Source organism: Caloenas nicobarica, chromosome Z (genome assembly GCF_036013445.1).
Source record: "Caloenas nicobarica isolate bCalNic1 chromosome Z, bCalNic1.hap1, whole genome shotgun sequence".
Taxonomy (NCBI): domain Eukaryota; kingdom Metazoa; phylum Chordata; class Aves; order Columbiformes; family Columbidae; genus Caloenas; species Caloenas nicobarica.
In genome coordinates this window covers 87,120,954-87,134,230 of record NC_088284.1, presented here as the reverse complement: position 1 = coordinate 87,134,230, position 13,277 = coordinate 87,120,954, and the positions used below count along the sequence as shown (strand labels likewise).

Here is a 13,277-nt window from a genome sequence, read left to right as displayed (position 1 = left end):
CCCCCGGCTGCTCCCCACGCCGCACCAGGAGCCGGACGCTCTTTCCTCAGGGGACGAGCCCTAATCACCGGGCGCGTCCCCAACGCGAATGTCGGACCCCATCATGGCAGAGAGAGGGGGCTCCTGCGGGGCTGGCACTGCACCTGAGGGGCTGGCACGGCTGGCGGGAGCCGGCCCCACCTCACGGGCTGGCAGCGCCCTTCGCCGCCTGTGAGGAGGGCGCGGCGGGGAAGCGGAAGGGCGCGGCGCGGCGAAGGTGCGAGGCGGGGTTTGGAATCAAGATGGCGCCGGCGGTGCGGGGGCTGAAGAGCTTGGTGTGGCAGAGTGAGTGCGGGGTTCTGTTCCGCGTCCCCTTCCCGCTGCCCGCCGGGGCTGGGAGCGGCCTGAGGCAGCTCGAAAGGCGGCGGCGCGGGCCGGCTGGGAGCGCTCGCCTCCGCTGCTGAGGTGCCACCGCCCCGACGCTTTGGGGCCGGGGTTCCCTTGGCACCGGGAGCGGGGCCGCGGCCCCTCCTGGCGCGGCGGGAGGCGCGTTAGAAGCCGCGCTGCGTGCCGGAGTGAGGCGGCCGGGCCCGCCGCGGGCGGGAGGCGGCGGGAGAGCTCGGCCGGGCCCAGGGGCTCTGCGGGAGCCCGGGGTGCGGCAGCGGCCGCTCTGCTCCGGCCGGATCAGCTGCCGGCTCGGCGGGAGGTGGCCGTGCCGCGGGTGCCTGCGGTGACAGCACCTGGATAGGAACGATTTTGCCTTATTCCGAGACAAAGGTGAAGTGTACAGGATATAGTCAGGCGTGCCTGCTCGTCAAGAGGTTAAACTAAAGTCAGCTCTTCGAGGATTTCCCTGTTGCTTCCGAAACAGCAGTTTTGGAGAGTGCTCCAGGCTTCAGAAGGGGCTCTCTGGTTGTCTCTCGTGGTTTTCAAAAGAAAAAAAAAAAAGGTGTCTCAGGTACTTTCATAAACGAACAGTAGGTTTTTATTGCCATGTTTCGAACAGGTTCTGCCCGTGTTTGGCACAGAAAACGAAATTGTAACAGCCCCGTGTTTCGGCAGAGTAGAAGGGGTGATAGTATTTCAGGTACTGAGACCTTTGGGAAGGGCACTGTAGCCACCTCACGCCAGACTTAATTGTTCTGAAGTTGTGACTCCCTGAGCCGCCCAGCCAGGTGAGTGACTCAGTCACTGAAATGAGAAGGTGCTGCTGCCTTCTCGTCTGCGTTTGCCGCCTCTGCTCCCACTTGCAAGCTCTGGTCTGCGTGCCCGTGTCACTGGGAAACAGAAAGAGGGGAGGAAGAGGAAAGCAGGCTGTTCTGTGGTGTTCAGTCCTCGATCGCTGGCATCTGTACCCTGCTCACGAGTTAGATACCTTTGTTTAAAACTTCGCCTTTAGAAATCCCTGTTTTTGCTGCTTTGCTTGTCCTGTCTTACTCCGTTGTTATTTGTGCCTTTGACTGCAAAGCAATCAGTTTGACCTGAAATGTTTTATAGAAGAGTTGGACCTTAAAAGCACCACTGCGTCATCAGGGCTTCTGCAAATGGCGTTGCCGGTGTGGACAAGACTGTGAGAAAGAAAGAGTGATAGTGAAGCAAGTGTGAATAATAAAACATCTATATCGCAAACTTTTTTTTAAAAAGGGTTCTTCTTTTTCTGAAAATAATGCTTTGTTAGATGGTGAGTTACTTTGGTCTTTCCAAGACTACAACTTTCTAATGTTTTAGCAAACACTTTTATTTTGTTTTTAAGGCTGATTTGCCTGAAAATAACGTGCCTGTCATACTGATGCTTCACGTAGCTGGTTGTTGTGTGTATCTTATTCCTGCTCTGTGGATAGGCAAAGTTTTACCTGTGTTTTGTGTACAGGGTGTTGTACCTGTGCTCTGGTATGGTGCTGTTAAAGCCCCTTCTTCCCATGGTGATAGCCCTTTCTAGAAGGTGCAATTTTAGACTGAATCTAGGCAGAAATGGGTGAAAAGATTCCCTCACAGAAGTTTATCTTTGAAGTTCACAGTTGTGGGGGTGGGAGAAACTACCTGTATTTAGGAGGCAGTAGCTCCTGTGGATAAAATGGTAACATTAACTATACTGTAATGTGTCTGTGTATGTCTAAAGTTTATTTCCACAGGGAATTCCTTATATTTTTTTTTACAACTTTAAAATTTATTCTGGAATTGTATAATAAGATTCTAGCCTCACCATAAATATTTATTTTAAAAAAAAGATTCAGCATTTCTGCAACTTTACTTTCCAGAACACTTGCTTACAGTGAAAGTTGTTTTAGTCCTTTCTTCAGGAAGTGTGTTATAAATGGCTCATTAACTTTGTCGGGGTGTGGTGTAGTTTTTTTTCTTTTTTTTTTTCTTTTTTTTTTCTCCTCTCTCCACACAGGAGTTTCAGTCTTCAGTCCCATTAGGGTTGTGTGTAGTTCTTATCTGGATTGGGAAGTAGAAGTAGAAGAAAAATGCCTTAAACTAATTAAATGTATTCAGAGAAGACAAAATTAGAGAAGGTGGTTGGTATGAAATTTGCGAGAAGGAAATGAATGCTTAGGCAAAAATAGAGTGCTATTCATACCTGGGTTTCTCATTGTTTTTGGAGCATTCGGAATGCTTACTGGAAACAACGGAGATGATTTTGAGAGCCTGTAAACCAGCACGAGTCAGTTATTTTGTTAAAGCAGCTGTAGGCTGAGGACAAAACAAATAGTGGTTGGAATGTTGCAGGGATGAATACACTGTATCTGCTGTGCTGTTAGCTTGGAATAAAGTTTCTTTTAATGATGGGAGAAAGCTGACTTTAATTACAGAAATGAAGCTGAAGACACAACTTGATTATGCATTTTTATGTTCTGGTTTATTTTATAGGCAAGTAACTTAAAAGTATTATAAATAAAATATATTTGAGATTTTTGGACAAGGCTCTCAGGCACTCAATTTATTAAAAGGATCTGTAATGCTAAGGACGAATTCCTCAGTAAGAGTGTTCTCAGAAAATATGGAGGTTAATGAAATTGTCTTGAGGCTGAAGATTTGTTCTTACATCTTGTATGCAGACCTAGAAAAATGTACGTAACAAATACACAGTAAAAGAGGACAGGGAAAATGTGCTTGTATTACATCCTGGATTCGAGTATTATGAACAAATACATCTTGGTATCAGCTATGGAGTGGTAAGCATTCTGCGATTTTATAGAGAGTATATTCACAGAAATCATAGGAGTCTCTACCCGGGCTAAGCAGACCTAGAACTTGTTGAAAACTGTGGATTGTGTGTAACAGGAGGGATGTTGAATTGAGGGCAAGTCTGAGGAATGATAATGGATTTGAGGAGTTGTGTGAGCAGAGAAAGAGAGTTTGAGTTCTGTTGTTTGGTGGCATGAACAAAATACACCCATTGCATCCCTCTCAAAACATGTGCTTTTTGCTTAAGTAACTTCAGACCAGTGTTTTTGTCAGTTTATGAGATGAAGTGGAGTGTAAGATTTTTAAATTGCTATGAAGAATGTCAGTGCTGCAAAAAGTAACTTGAAGGTATTTGAAAGCTCAAGCATAAAGTACTCATATTTCAAAATAAACTTACTGTGTCATTGTGAAAGAGTCTGTGTAGGACATCTTTGTAAAATGCAACTATGAGAAGCACAAAGTGTGACATTTTTGGGAGTGTTTTGTGCTCTGCAGTGTTAGAAGTGGTGAAATTGAACTGACTTGAAGGCTGGATGAGCAGGTAGGCTGCTCAGCTGGAAAAACTCCTGAGGCATGGGAAGCTGGGGGTGGACATGGGGTATCTTGTGACAGTGTTGTGCCAAAGGGACTTGGACACAAGTGAATATGTTCATATTTATAAATACTGAAGAAACAGGTGTACTTTTTGGTGTATGTACACCTACTATTCTGAAACTTCTTATGGTTCTTTCACTTAGCAGTAATCACAAAATGCGTGCTGAATTTGCTCATTTGTATTTTAGGCTTCTGTTTCTATTTTCTTTTTTTTTCATTTGGGAAAAAGGTCCAGTTATTTTAACAGATAGCAGTAGTCGTCAGCTTAATCTAAAATTCTTTTCTCTGACAAAAGAGAACAGAATAATCGGACCTTTTTATTCCTGTGTTTATAAACACCAGGTTTTAAACAGACTTTTAATTAATACATGCCACTGCTGTGAGATCAAACCTGCACTAGCCTGGTGACGCCACTCCTGAAAGTTCCAACTCAGTTCCGATGATCTTTAAAAGCTGTGGGTCATGACCAGAGGCTGACTTCTATTGCTGAATCCTGTACAAGCTTTTTAATTGACGTTTCTCCCAAAGTTGCTATAGCAGGAGAAGATAATGGATACCTTAAGATAACTTTCAGTTCCTGAAAGAATTGGTATTTTCTTAGCCTTATACTGGAATTCTACAGAAAGAACAAGGACATCTGAAGTTAGCATATATTTTAAAATAGGTCTATTTGTGAATGTGTTGGTCCAACTGCCTTATTTTAGAGTAGCTTAATTTTTTTTTTGCATGTGCACAAGCCATTTAGTGGAAGAGTTCACAAAAAAATAGAAACAAAGTGAAACTTGTACAGGCCTGTGGTCATTCAGACTGACCTTTATGAAGCTGTTTATTATTAGCAAAAATGAAAAACTTAGCTACATCTTTCTGAAACAGGCAGGTACAGTTTGTGGTCCAGAATTCTCTAGAGGTGGTTTGTTTGTGTTTTTTTAGGTCTCTAAACATATGAGACTAAATGGGTGAATTATTTTTTAGTAACAGTTTGATTCCTGTAACTGGTAAACTGTGTTTCTTCTTACAGAGCTAAAATCGCTAGTATTTGATGACTGCAGAGAAGAGGAGGAATGGAAGGTATATAGTTTTTTTAATAATTTTTGTAAGAGTGATAGAATCACTTGAACAAGTAGTCTGTATTGCTGAGTATACAACAAATAAGTATCATGTAATGGATGGCACTTTCAATTAAAGTTGTTTTCTATTCAAGTAATGCTTTTTAGTTCTGCTAACTCAGATCTCTGTATAATAAAGAAAAATATAAGGGCTTGTATAGGAAGAACAAATGCTGAGTTGTCTCAATTATTTACGTTTTGAAAAAAAAAATCTGTTTTCCTCACTTCACTTTCAAAGGACTTATATTTGATTAATTTAAAAAATTATACTGCTGTTCAGTATGCGCGGGGCAGGATTCAGCCGTACGATACCTGTTGGAGCTGCTTAAGCTGTGAAACAGTTTTAGAATAAGTACAAATATACTTAAGCAAGCAGTGGGATAAATTAGCAGAAATTCAAAAAGCTTGTGTGAAAGTTTTCGAGTACTTTCTAGTAGTAGTAGTGGGGACAAGCTACTAATTTAAGATGGAGCTCATATTTTGAAATCCTGAATGTAGGAAGCAGCCTTCTGGTGCTATTTGAGATTAATTTCCCACTGCAAAGTTGCTATATGGGGTGATGGAAAGAAACAGAGTAATAAAATAGATTTCAGCTTCAAATTTCCATGACGAGCTGTTAAGGAAATAACATGGGTTTACTGTAGCCAATTAGCTTATCTGAAAACTTTTTTTTTTTAAAATATATTTAGATAATTCTTTTAGATGATTACACTACTAAACTACTGTCAATGTGCTGCAGAATGACTGATCTACTGGCAGAGGGTATCACAGGTAAGCATAGTTCTTTTAATATATAGATGGCAATATTTTGATAAGAAGAGGAGAATAAAATTGATGGTACCCTTGCAACAAATTCTTTGGTGAACACAAGTAGCTATGGGATATTAGACTAGCAACATTTCTTGCTGGTAGAGTAATTATCCAACTGTGTGGGTGGTGTTTTTTAATGAAAAATCAAATATTTCTCTGCCTAGAAGCTAAAACTCTCTAAGTATCTTTTTAGTAAAGATCACTGCAAGTTGGTTTTGGTGTGTTTTTGTTGGTTTCGTGCTTGTATTTTTTGGTTTTGTTTGGTTTGTAGTTCTTTTGTTTTTGTGGGGGGTTTTTTTGGGAGTGGCTGTGTGTTTGCTAATGTGCAGGATGGGGTTAGTGAGAAAGTTATCTGTCACAGTTGGTTTTGTTTTTTAAGGATATTATTTGTCAGTTGAAGTTAAGGTTAAACAAGAGCTCAGTCAAGAGTTAAGCAAATGTTAGTAAAACATACAAGAACAGGTAAATTACTGTCTGCATTTTTTCCAAGTGTGTTCTGTAGATAGGTAATATCTGCTGCTTTGAATTCATTTAGGCTCATGAAGAGTAGAGTTAGGATACAAGGGCAGAGAAACTTTGTACTGAAGACAAAATGAGGAGATGATAATTGACACACTGATGAGAGGTGTTTGCAAGCAAGTGGATGTGATAGAGGCAAGAATTTAAATTTGAGTTGTGTTGTGCAGTTGTCGTTTAGCATCTTCTCAAAATGAGAGCTTTCTGTAATTAAAAAAACCCACTAAAACACACACAAACCAAAACCTAAAACAAAAAAACCCCCAAACCACCACCACCACCAAAACCCCCACACAACCTCAAAACTAAATTGTGTCGGTGGTTACTTTCACTAGAATAAACTCATAAGCAACCTTAACAGTAATTAGATTGTCACTTTTCCAAACAGTTTGGGAGTAGTTTCTACTGGAGCAGAGTTTCTCATCTGCTGGATTGTCTCATGTTCCTTGATGGTGGCCACTGTCAAAAGTGAATAATAAATGGGTTGTTAGAGATCTCAGTTATGCAGTATGCCTGTTTAGACAAGACCTTGCTTTTCTGCATGTATTTTTTTTAAGTGTATTCTTTCTCAGTTTTATGGTCTTTTCTTCTCTACAACTTAAAAAAGGATGTTTTTCCTATTATAAGACACTTTTCAAAGTTGCTTTTGATGATTGACCTTTCTGTAATGTTTGTTAGTGTATCATCCTGCTGAACTTTTTCCTGCGTGTTTTTGAAATGGAAATGAACACACAAAATATAAATGATCTAGTTTTTACTTAGTTTTAGGTGTAGTTTATTAGAAACACTTTTGTAAGAGAGCATTATTTAGACTTAGTCATTTTTCCACAATTAGAAAGACTCTTGCTCCAACTACTCAGTATAACATGATCCTTCTGGGAGCCTAATAGCAAAGCTGTATACATTTAATTTTTTGCAGTGTATTTTTAGTTATAAGAAGTACGACTTACCCTTTGTGAGAAACTTTCAGTGAGCACGTATCCTGTTCATCAATAAGAAATCTTTTATTTTTAGTGAATTCACTACTGAAAAGAACCCGTCTTTCCACATTCAGATGTCTGACGTTACTTACCTCCCTTGTTCCTCTCCCTCAAAATTACTGAGCAACATTAATCTCTCTGCATTCTCAAGCTAGTGTACTGCAACACTATATAGTACTGACTTGATTAAACAAAGAAAACCAAGACTTGAGCGAAGCTGGTTTGCTGAAAATACCTAATTTATGCCTGCAATTATATTGAAACAGAGTAAGTGCACAGGAAATAGGCAAACAAAGGACAGAAGAGGCTCTAGTCCAAACTGATACCCTGCGTAGTTTCATTCTCCCTCTCCTTCAATGTGTTGAAGAAAGAGCAATCTTGCTGAGGCAATTCTTCTGCGTGGTAGTTTGTTCTGGGCACTGCAGTTTGAGCATGTTTGTATTGCCAGCCCTTTCTGGGTGAGGGTAAAACTCTGCTTGTGTAGAGTAGCCAGGAAAAAATTAGTCCTACAAATTGAGTTGATGTTATACTGAGGGTTGAACAAGTCTTGTGGTAACTTGCTGTATTTAAAATAATAAAAAAATCAAAGCTCTCTTGGCAGAAGGTATTTCCTTGCCACTAATTTTGTGGACAACTTGATTGGTATTGTTTTATTTTTATCACCTCTGCTAAAATAAGTACGGTGTTTTCCTTACAGATGCACAAAGCTCTTAATTATAAATGTGTAATATTTCTTACTTTATAGTGGTGGAGAACGTATATAAAACTCGTGAACCTGTCCCACACATGAAAGCAATATATTTCATAACTCCCACTAAAAAGGTTAGTATTTTAAAGGAAGTGTAGCGAGATCTTTTAGACTGAAAAAGCAATCTTATTTTAAAATATTTATTGTGTACAACTATGTGGTACCTAACTTTTGCATTTTCTGTCATACTCCTTCGTGTGATGCTTAATTTTCTGTAATGAAAAGACAATGTCACCACAGAGTATATTGCAAATGTTTACCATTTTGATTAATGGAGGCACTGTTTCATTGCTTAGATATTAGTAACCTCACTGAAAAAGAAGTTGTATCGAATAATGATGATACCTTGAGCAATAGAATTCAAAGTATTTGCTCTAATAAGAGATTACCGTTATTTCCTAAAAAATCTTGAGCTAATAAATCTCAGCACTGTTATAGGTGGAAAATGGTGGAAGTGTCTCGCTTTGTGTGCTTCCTAAATTGGTCTTGGTGCATGGCTGTTCTTCTGTAATTGTTTGAAGTCACTTAGTTTGTTCAGCCTGGAGGAGACTGAGGGGAGACCTCAATGTGGCTACAGCTTCCTTACAAGGCGGGGAGGAGGGGCAAGTGCTAATCTCTTCTCTCTGGTGATCAATGATGGAACCTGAGAGAATGGCAGGAAGATGTGCCAGGGGAGCTTCAGCATAGACATTAGGAAAAGTTTCTTCACCAAGAGGGTGCTGGAGCACTGGAACAGGTTCCCCTGGGAGGTGTCTCGGCCCCAAGCCTGACAGTGTTCAAGAAGAGACTGGACAACGTCCTCAGACACATGGTGTGAATCTTGGGGTTGTCCTATACAGGGACAAGAGTTGGACTCGATGGTCCTTGTGGGTCCCTTCCAACTTGGAACATTCTGTGATTCTGTTATTCTTGGTCTGGAACTAAAAGGCTTCTACTCAAGTGTTTTCTTATATGTTGATTTGCAGTATTCCTAAGTGGGACTGGGTAATTAACAGGGCAGGAGGAAAGGTGGGAGAAGTTTTGTCTGATATGTGAGGAAAGGCAAAACACTGTAATTTTTTTCTCCTATTTTTCCTATCCCTGTAAGTCTGTAGATGGACTTATTGATGACTTCATCACCAAATCATCCAGCAGATACAAAGCAGCATATGTGTATTTCACTGACTGTGAGTAAGCTTTTTTGTTGTAGTTTGATAACTTTATATATGTAAATAAGTAAGCTTTTCAACTTTCTTTCCTATAATTTAGTACGTGGAAAATTTTGGGGTCCTGTTTCTTTAGGGAAGATTTGAGACTCAAGTAGTTAACCATATCTGAGTTGTCAGGACGTGGTCACTGTGCTGTGTGGCAATAGTAATTTCTTTCACGATTACCAATGTTAATTGTTCCCCACCTCAACTTTTAATTTAGGTAATCTAGTTTTATTTTTAAAGTATTCCAGTCTTCTATGTTGGAGAGTGTGGAGGAAGACAATTCACGTAAAACTATCTATCTTATATAAACAAAATTGTACTCAAAAATATAAATACATGAGAATTTGCTGCAAGAACAGTGTTTTCTTATTTTAAGTAGTTCCTTCAGACTTGTGAGCCAGCTTTTTCTCATCACCCGAAAGAAGATGCCTACTTAGTCCTGCACGCACCATTTAAATTGCAAAGCAGAGACAATTAGTGCAAATGGGGTCGATGTGACTGCATGTTCCTCTGCAGTCAGTCAGTGTGACTAAAATGGCGTGTAAAGAAGGGAGAACAAAAAACCCCAAACTTGCCACTGAAGGCAGTGATGGAGTTGTGGCTGTCTCTGCTCGTCTGAGGATGGTGTGTATCTGCTACTCTCTGTTCTCAAAGCAGTTATCAAATTACTACTGAAACCTCTTGGTTTCTTGTTTCATTTTATGCTCATGCAGCAATTCCTGTTCTGGAAAAATACTGTTATCTTGCTGGTTTTTTCCTTTATTGCAAGTGTGCGAGCTTTTAGTTTGAGTAATTGCCAAAACTTTTCACGTTGAGAGGAGTTAGAGAAATAGCTCTGTCACTTCCAAGTCTGTGTAGTATTAATGTAATCCAAATATTCCTTACATTCAGTTTCTAGACTGGGATCCAATGTAGCCTGTAAGTGTAGTGGAACATATTTGAGATTTGTAATTAAATCCCATATTTCTCTGTGGTGTACTGTTAGATGTGTACACATTATTTATCCTCTTAACCTTTTTGTAGCTTGGGAGATGTTTTCTGTCTCCTATAAGAAAAGTAGTAGTAGAAACTTTTGCTTAGATAAAATCAATAACCTTTACTGCTGCAGACTGCTAATCAGTGTTCTACAGCTTTGCTTGCCAAAAGCTAGTAAAAAATGACCAGTGATGTTTCTTGAAAAAAAGCTCAAACACAAAATATTGATTATACTTTCTTTTTCATTTTAGGAATGTTTGGCAACTTTTATGTTACTGTTAATTGGTTCTTAACTTAGAATTGTCTATCTGGAATACTGTAAGCTTGTTAAGTGAGTTAACAGCTGCAATACACACAAATGGGTTATGCTTAGAATCTTTTTTTTTCGTTCCTAGTTTGTCCTGACAACCTCTTCAATAAAATTAAGTCATCTTGTGCAAAATCAATAAGGAGATGCAAGGAGATAAACATTTCCTTCTTCCCATATGAGTCTCAGGTAAGTCTCATTCTTTCTTTCAATAGCAGAAAAAATAGTCTGGAGGACTATTTTTCAAGCATTGTTGACCTGCTAGAAATCAATTAATTGGAATGTAGCTTTTTTTTTTTTGTTTGTGACAAACTATATGTGACACCTGTTGCTGTTTTAGCATATTTCTGGTGCTTGCTTATATTTTTCAGATGAAAACACATACAGTTGTGCTCAAATGTTTACTGTTTGCATTTGACCTCCTTGCAAGACTTGGAGTCTGTTGCAGTACAGAGATTAGAGAAGGAATCTATTTCTGAGAGAAGGAAAGTGTTCTGGTTTGTCTTTAGTAAGCAGTAAAGTTTGTTATTGGTTATACTGAGGTGTTATTTTGACAGACTAGGCAGGGTGGTGTATAGAATAGGAACAAGTAGAACTAACTACTTGGTGAAAATCAGAAAAGGAGAGGAAATGGATGAAGAGAACTGAAGGAAAGGGGAACCAAAACCTCACAAAAGAAGAGGAACAGAAAACATAACTTGGCAAACTTTTTCTTGAGAAGAAAACATGGAAATCCATGTTTTCTCAATTAAAAATTTGAGACCTCCAGTGGAAACCTGTGTACACATACGCAGGCACATCGTGAGAAGAGCCAGAGGCCACGAATGCATTGCAAAGAGCAAGTTTTATTTTAGTTACCTCTCTACTGGGGAATCTCCGAAGTCGCACCTAAGCTCCCAGGCAGAGGTGACACAAGCGGGGACGCAGGCGCTGGTAAGTTCAGCCCTGCTGGAAGATCGCTGGGCCTGCTGAGCTTGCCTGTATTTCAAGGCTTCAGGCAGGCGCAGCCTCCTGCTCTTTCTCACAACAAAGCAGGAATCTCAGACATAGTGATAAGGTGCCTAGAGTTTCTCACAGGCCTATGTTATCTAACACAGAGGTTCTACTCATCAAGCACACAAGGCCAGTAAAAAAACAATCAGTGTGATGTATGTGCTTTTTCTACAGACAGGTGCAAGCCACTTTGAGCGTATTTACATTTAACTGACCTCCTCGCCAAATCTTCCGCTACGTTCCCATACAAAACCGATGAGTGGTTTCCATGTGAAACCAAACAGTACATGTTGTCTTGCCAAATAATTTGTCGCTTGTGCACTTCATCAGGCAGAGAAGGCTGAAATGTACTCTGATACTCACTAACAGTGAAGCCTCCAAACCCTGTCAACTGCTGGGAGTTGAACTAACCATGAATGTTTCCCATGGATCTTTCCTGTATTCTTCAGACCTTATAAACATATCAAAGGTCAGAACTCTTATGTATAGCAAGTGGCAGGTGAATATAGGAGAGGTTGCTGTTATCCATGTCTTATTGTGATGCAGTTTCCTAGTTTGAAAACACCTTTTTTTATAATAAAGGGGTTTTATTATTTAGATTGAGAAGTCATCAGAGAATAATCAGTGTACTGTTTTGTTTGTTTTCCAATGGTGTTGATGTTCCCAAGCTTTGTTTCAAACTGGTTTTGGGTATTCTGCTAAAGCTGATCTTAAGAAAAAGTTTTGTAACTTCCTCTACCAAATAAGGCATGAAAGTAGAAACTGGAACTGCTTTTCTGTAGTTGGAAAATAAGCAGCACTTAATTGCTTCTTGTTCTTAGTTTAGTTTTGTGTTCTCAGTATTTTGGGCTGTGAGAACATTTTGAATCCTTAGCAAAGGAACAGAGAATGTTAACTGGATTTCCTAATTTAAAATCCCCGGGCCTGCTTTCTGGGCGATAAGAGCAAATAATCAGACTGAGCTCTGGACAAAGTCTAATTGATTATCTGCTCGAATGAAACAAACATCTTTATCTGGATGGATGTTGTTTTTTGGCTCTATAGTTACAGAGTCCATCTGAAGCTGAAGAAAATCCATTTGCTGACAATGGGATTGTTTCCATGTTTGCATTCCATTTACTAAACCGTTGAAATTCTTCTATGTAATACTAAAGATCTTTTATCAAGGTTTAATGCCCTTAAAGAATTTCAATTCTTGGAGGTAAAGTCTTCATATAATAAACAGCTATGATATGTAAAATTCTGTTCTAAACAAATTTCACTTGACACCTTCAATGATCATTCTGATATTGCATTTTATGGCTCTGTATGAGACACTGGATGGTGTTTAGTGCTGCATATCTTGGGTCCTTCCATCTGTACGGACAGGAAGCAATTTGAAAAACAGTAATTTTCATGGGGCGGAGAGTATTAGAGGAAAAGAGTGGGAGAACGAGCAGCGGATGCGTCCAACAGGACAGAGAAAGAGGACTGAAGTACGGTTTAGTTTTTTTAATATATTATCCGTGACTTTATTACAGCATGTGGTTTAACATACTAGCAATTCTTTTACCAGATATTTAATAAATATACAATTTAAGCCTCTTTTTTTTTTTTCTTGGTTGTACTTTGCGTAGGTGTTTACTCTCAATGTCCCGGATGCATTCTACCGCTGCTATAGTCCAACTCTGGAAAAGTCAAAGGATAAAGATGCTGTAATGCAAGTAATGGCTGAACAGATTGTTACCTTATGTGCTACGCTAGATGAGAATCCAGGAGTACGATATAAAAGGTGGGGCAAAACCGTGTTGTATAGTGTAGTTGTTTTTGCTTCTGGGACTTCCCATGTTGTTTGGTAATAGCTTAAGGCTTCAGCATACTTTCTTTTATTGTGGATTAATTGTTTTT

At 39.7% G+C, this 13,277-nt stretch overlaps 1 protein-coding gene across 1 annotated transcript in view; it reads left to right on the top strand.

The window, feature by feature from the left end:
* The first annotated feature begins 260 nt into the window (after positions 1-260).
* The window catches only part of STXBP3 (syntaxin binding protein 3), a 24,630-nt gene continuing 11,613 nt past the window's right edge, over positions 261-13,277 (top strand). The window contains exons 1-7 of the mRNA XM_065656055.1: positions 261-324; positions 4,781-4,830; positions 5,558-5,639; positions 7,920-7,996; positions 9,010-9,088; positions 10,486-10,586; positions 13,007-13,161. Coding sequence (XP_065512127.1) covers positions 282-324; positions 4,781-4,830; positions 5,558-5,639; positions 7,920-7,996; positions 9,010-9,088; positions 10,486-10,586; positions 13,007-13,161 — 587 coding nt within the window. The 5' untranslated portion in view covers positions 261-281. The remainder of the gene's footprint in view (positions 325-4,780; positions 4,831-5,557; positions 5,640-7,919; positions 7,997-9,009; positions 9,089-10,485; positions 10,587-13,006; positions 13,162-13,277) is intronic.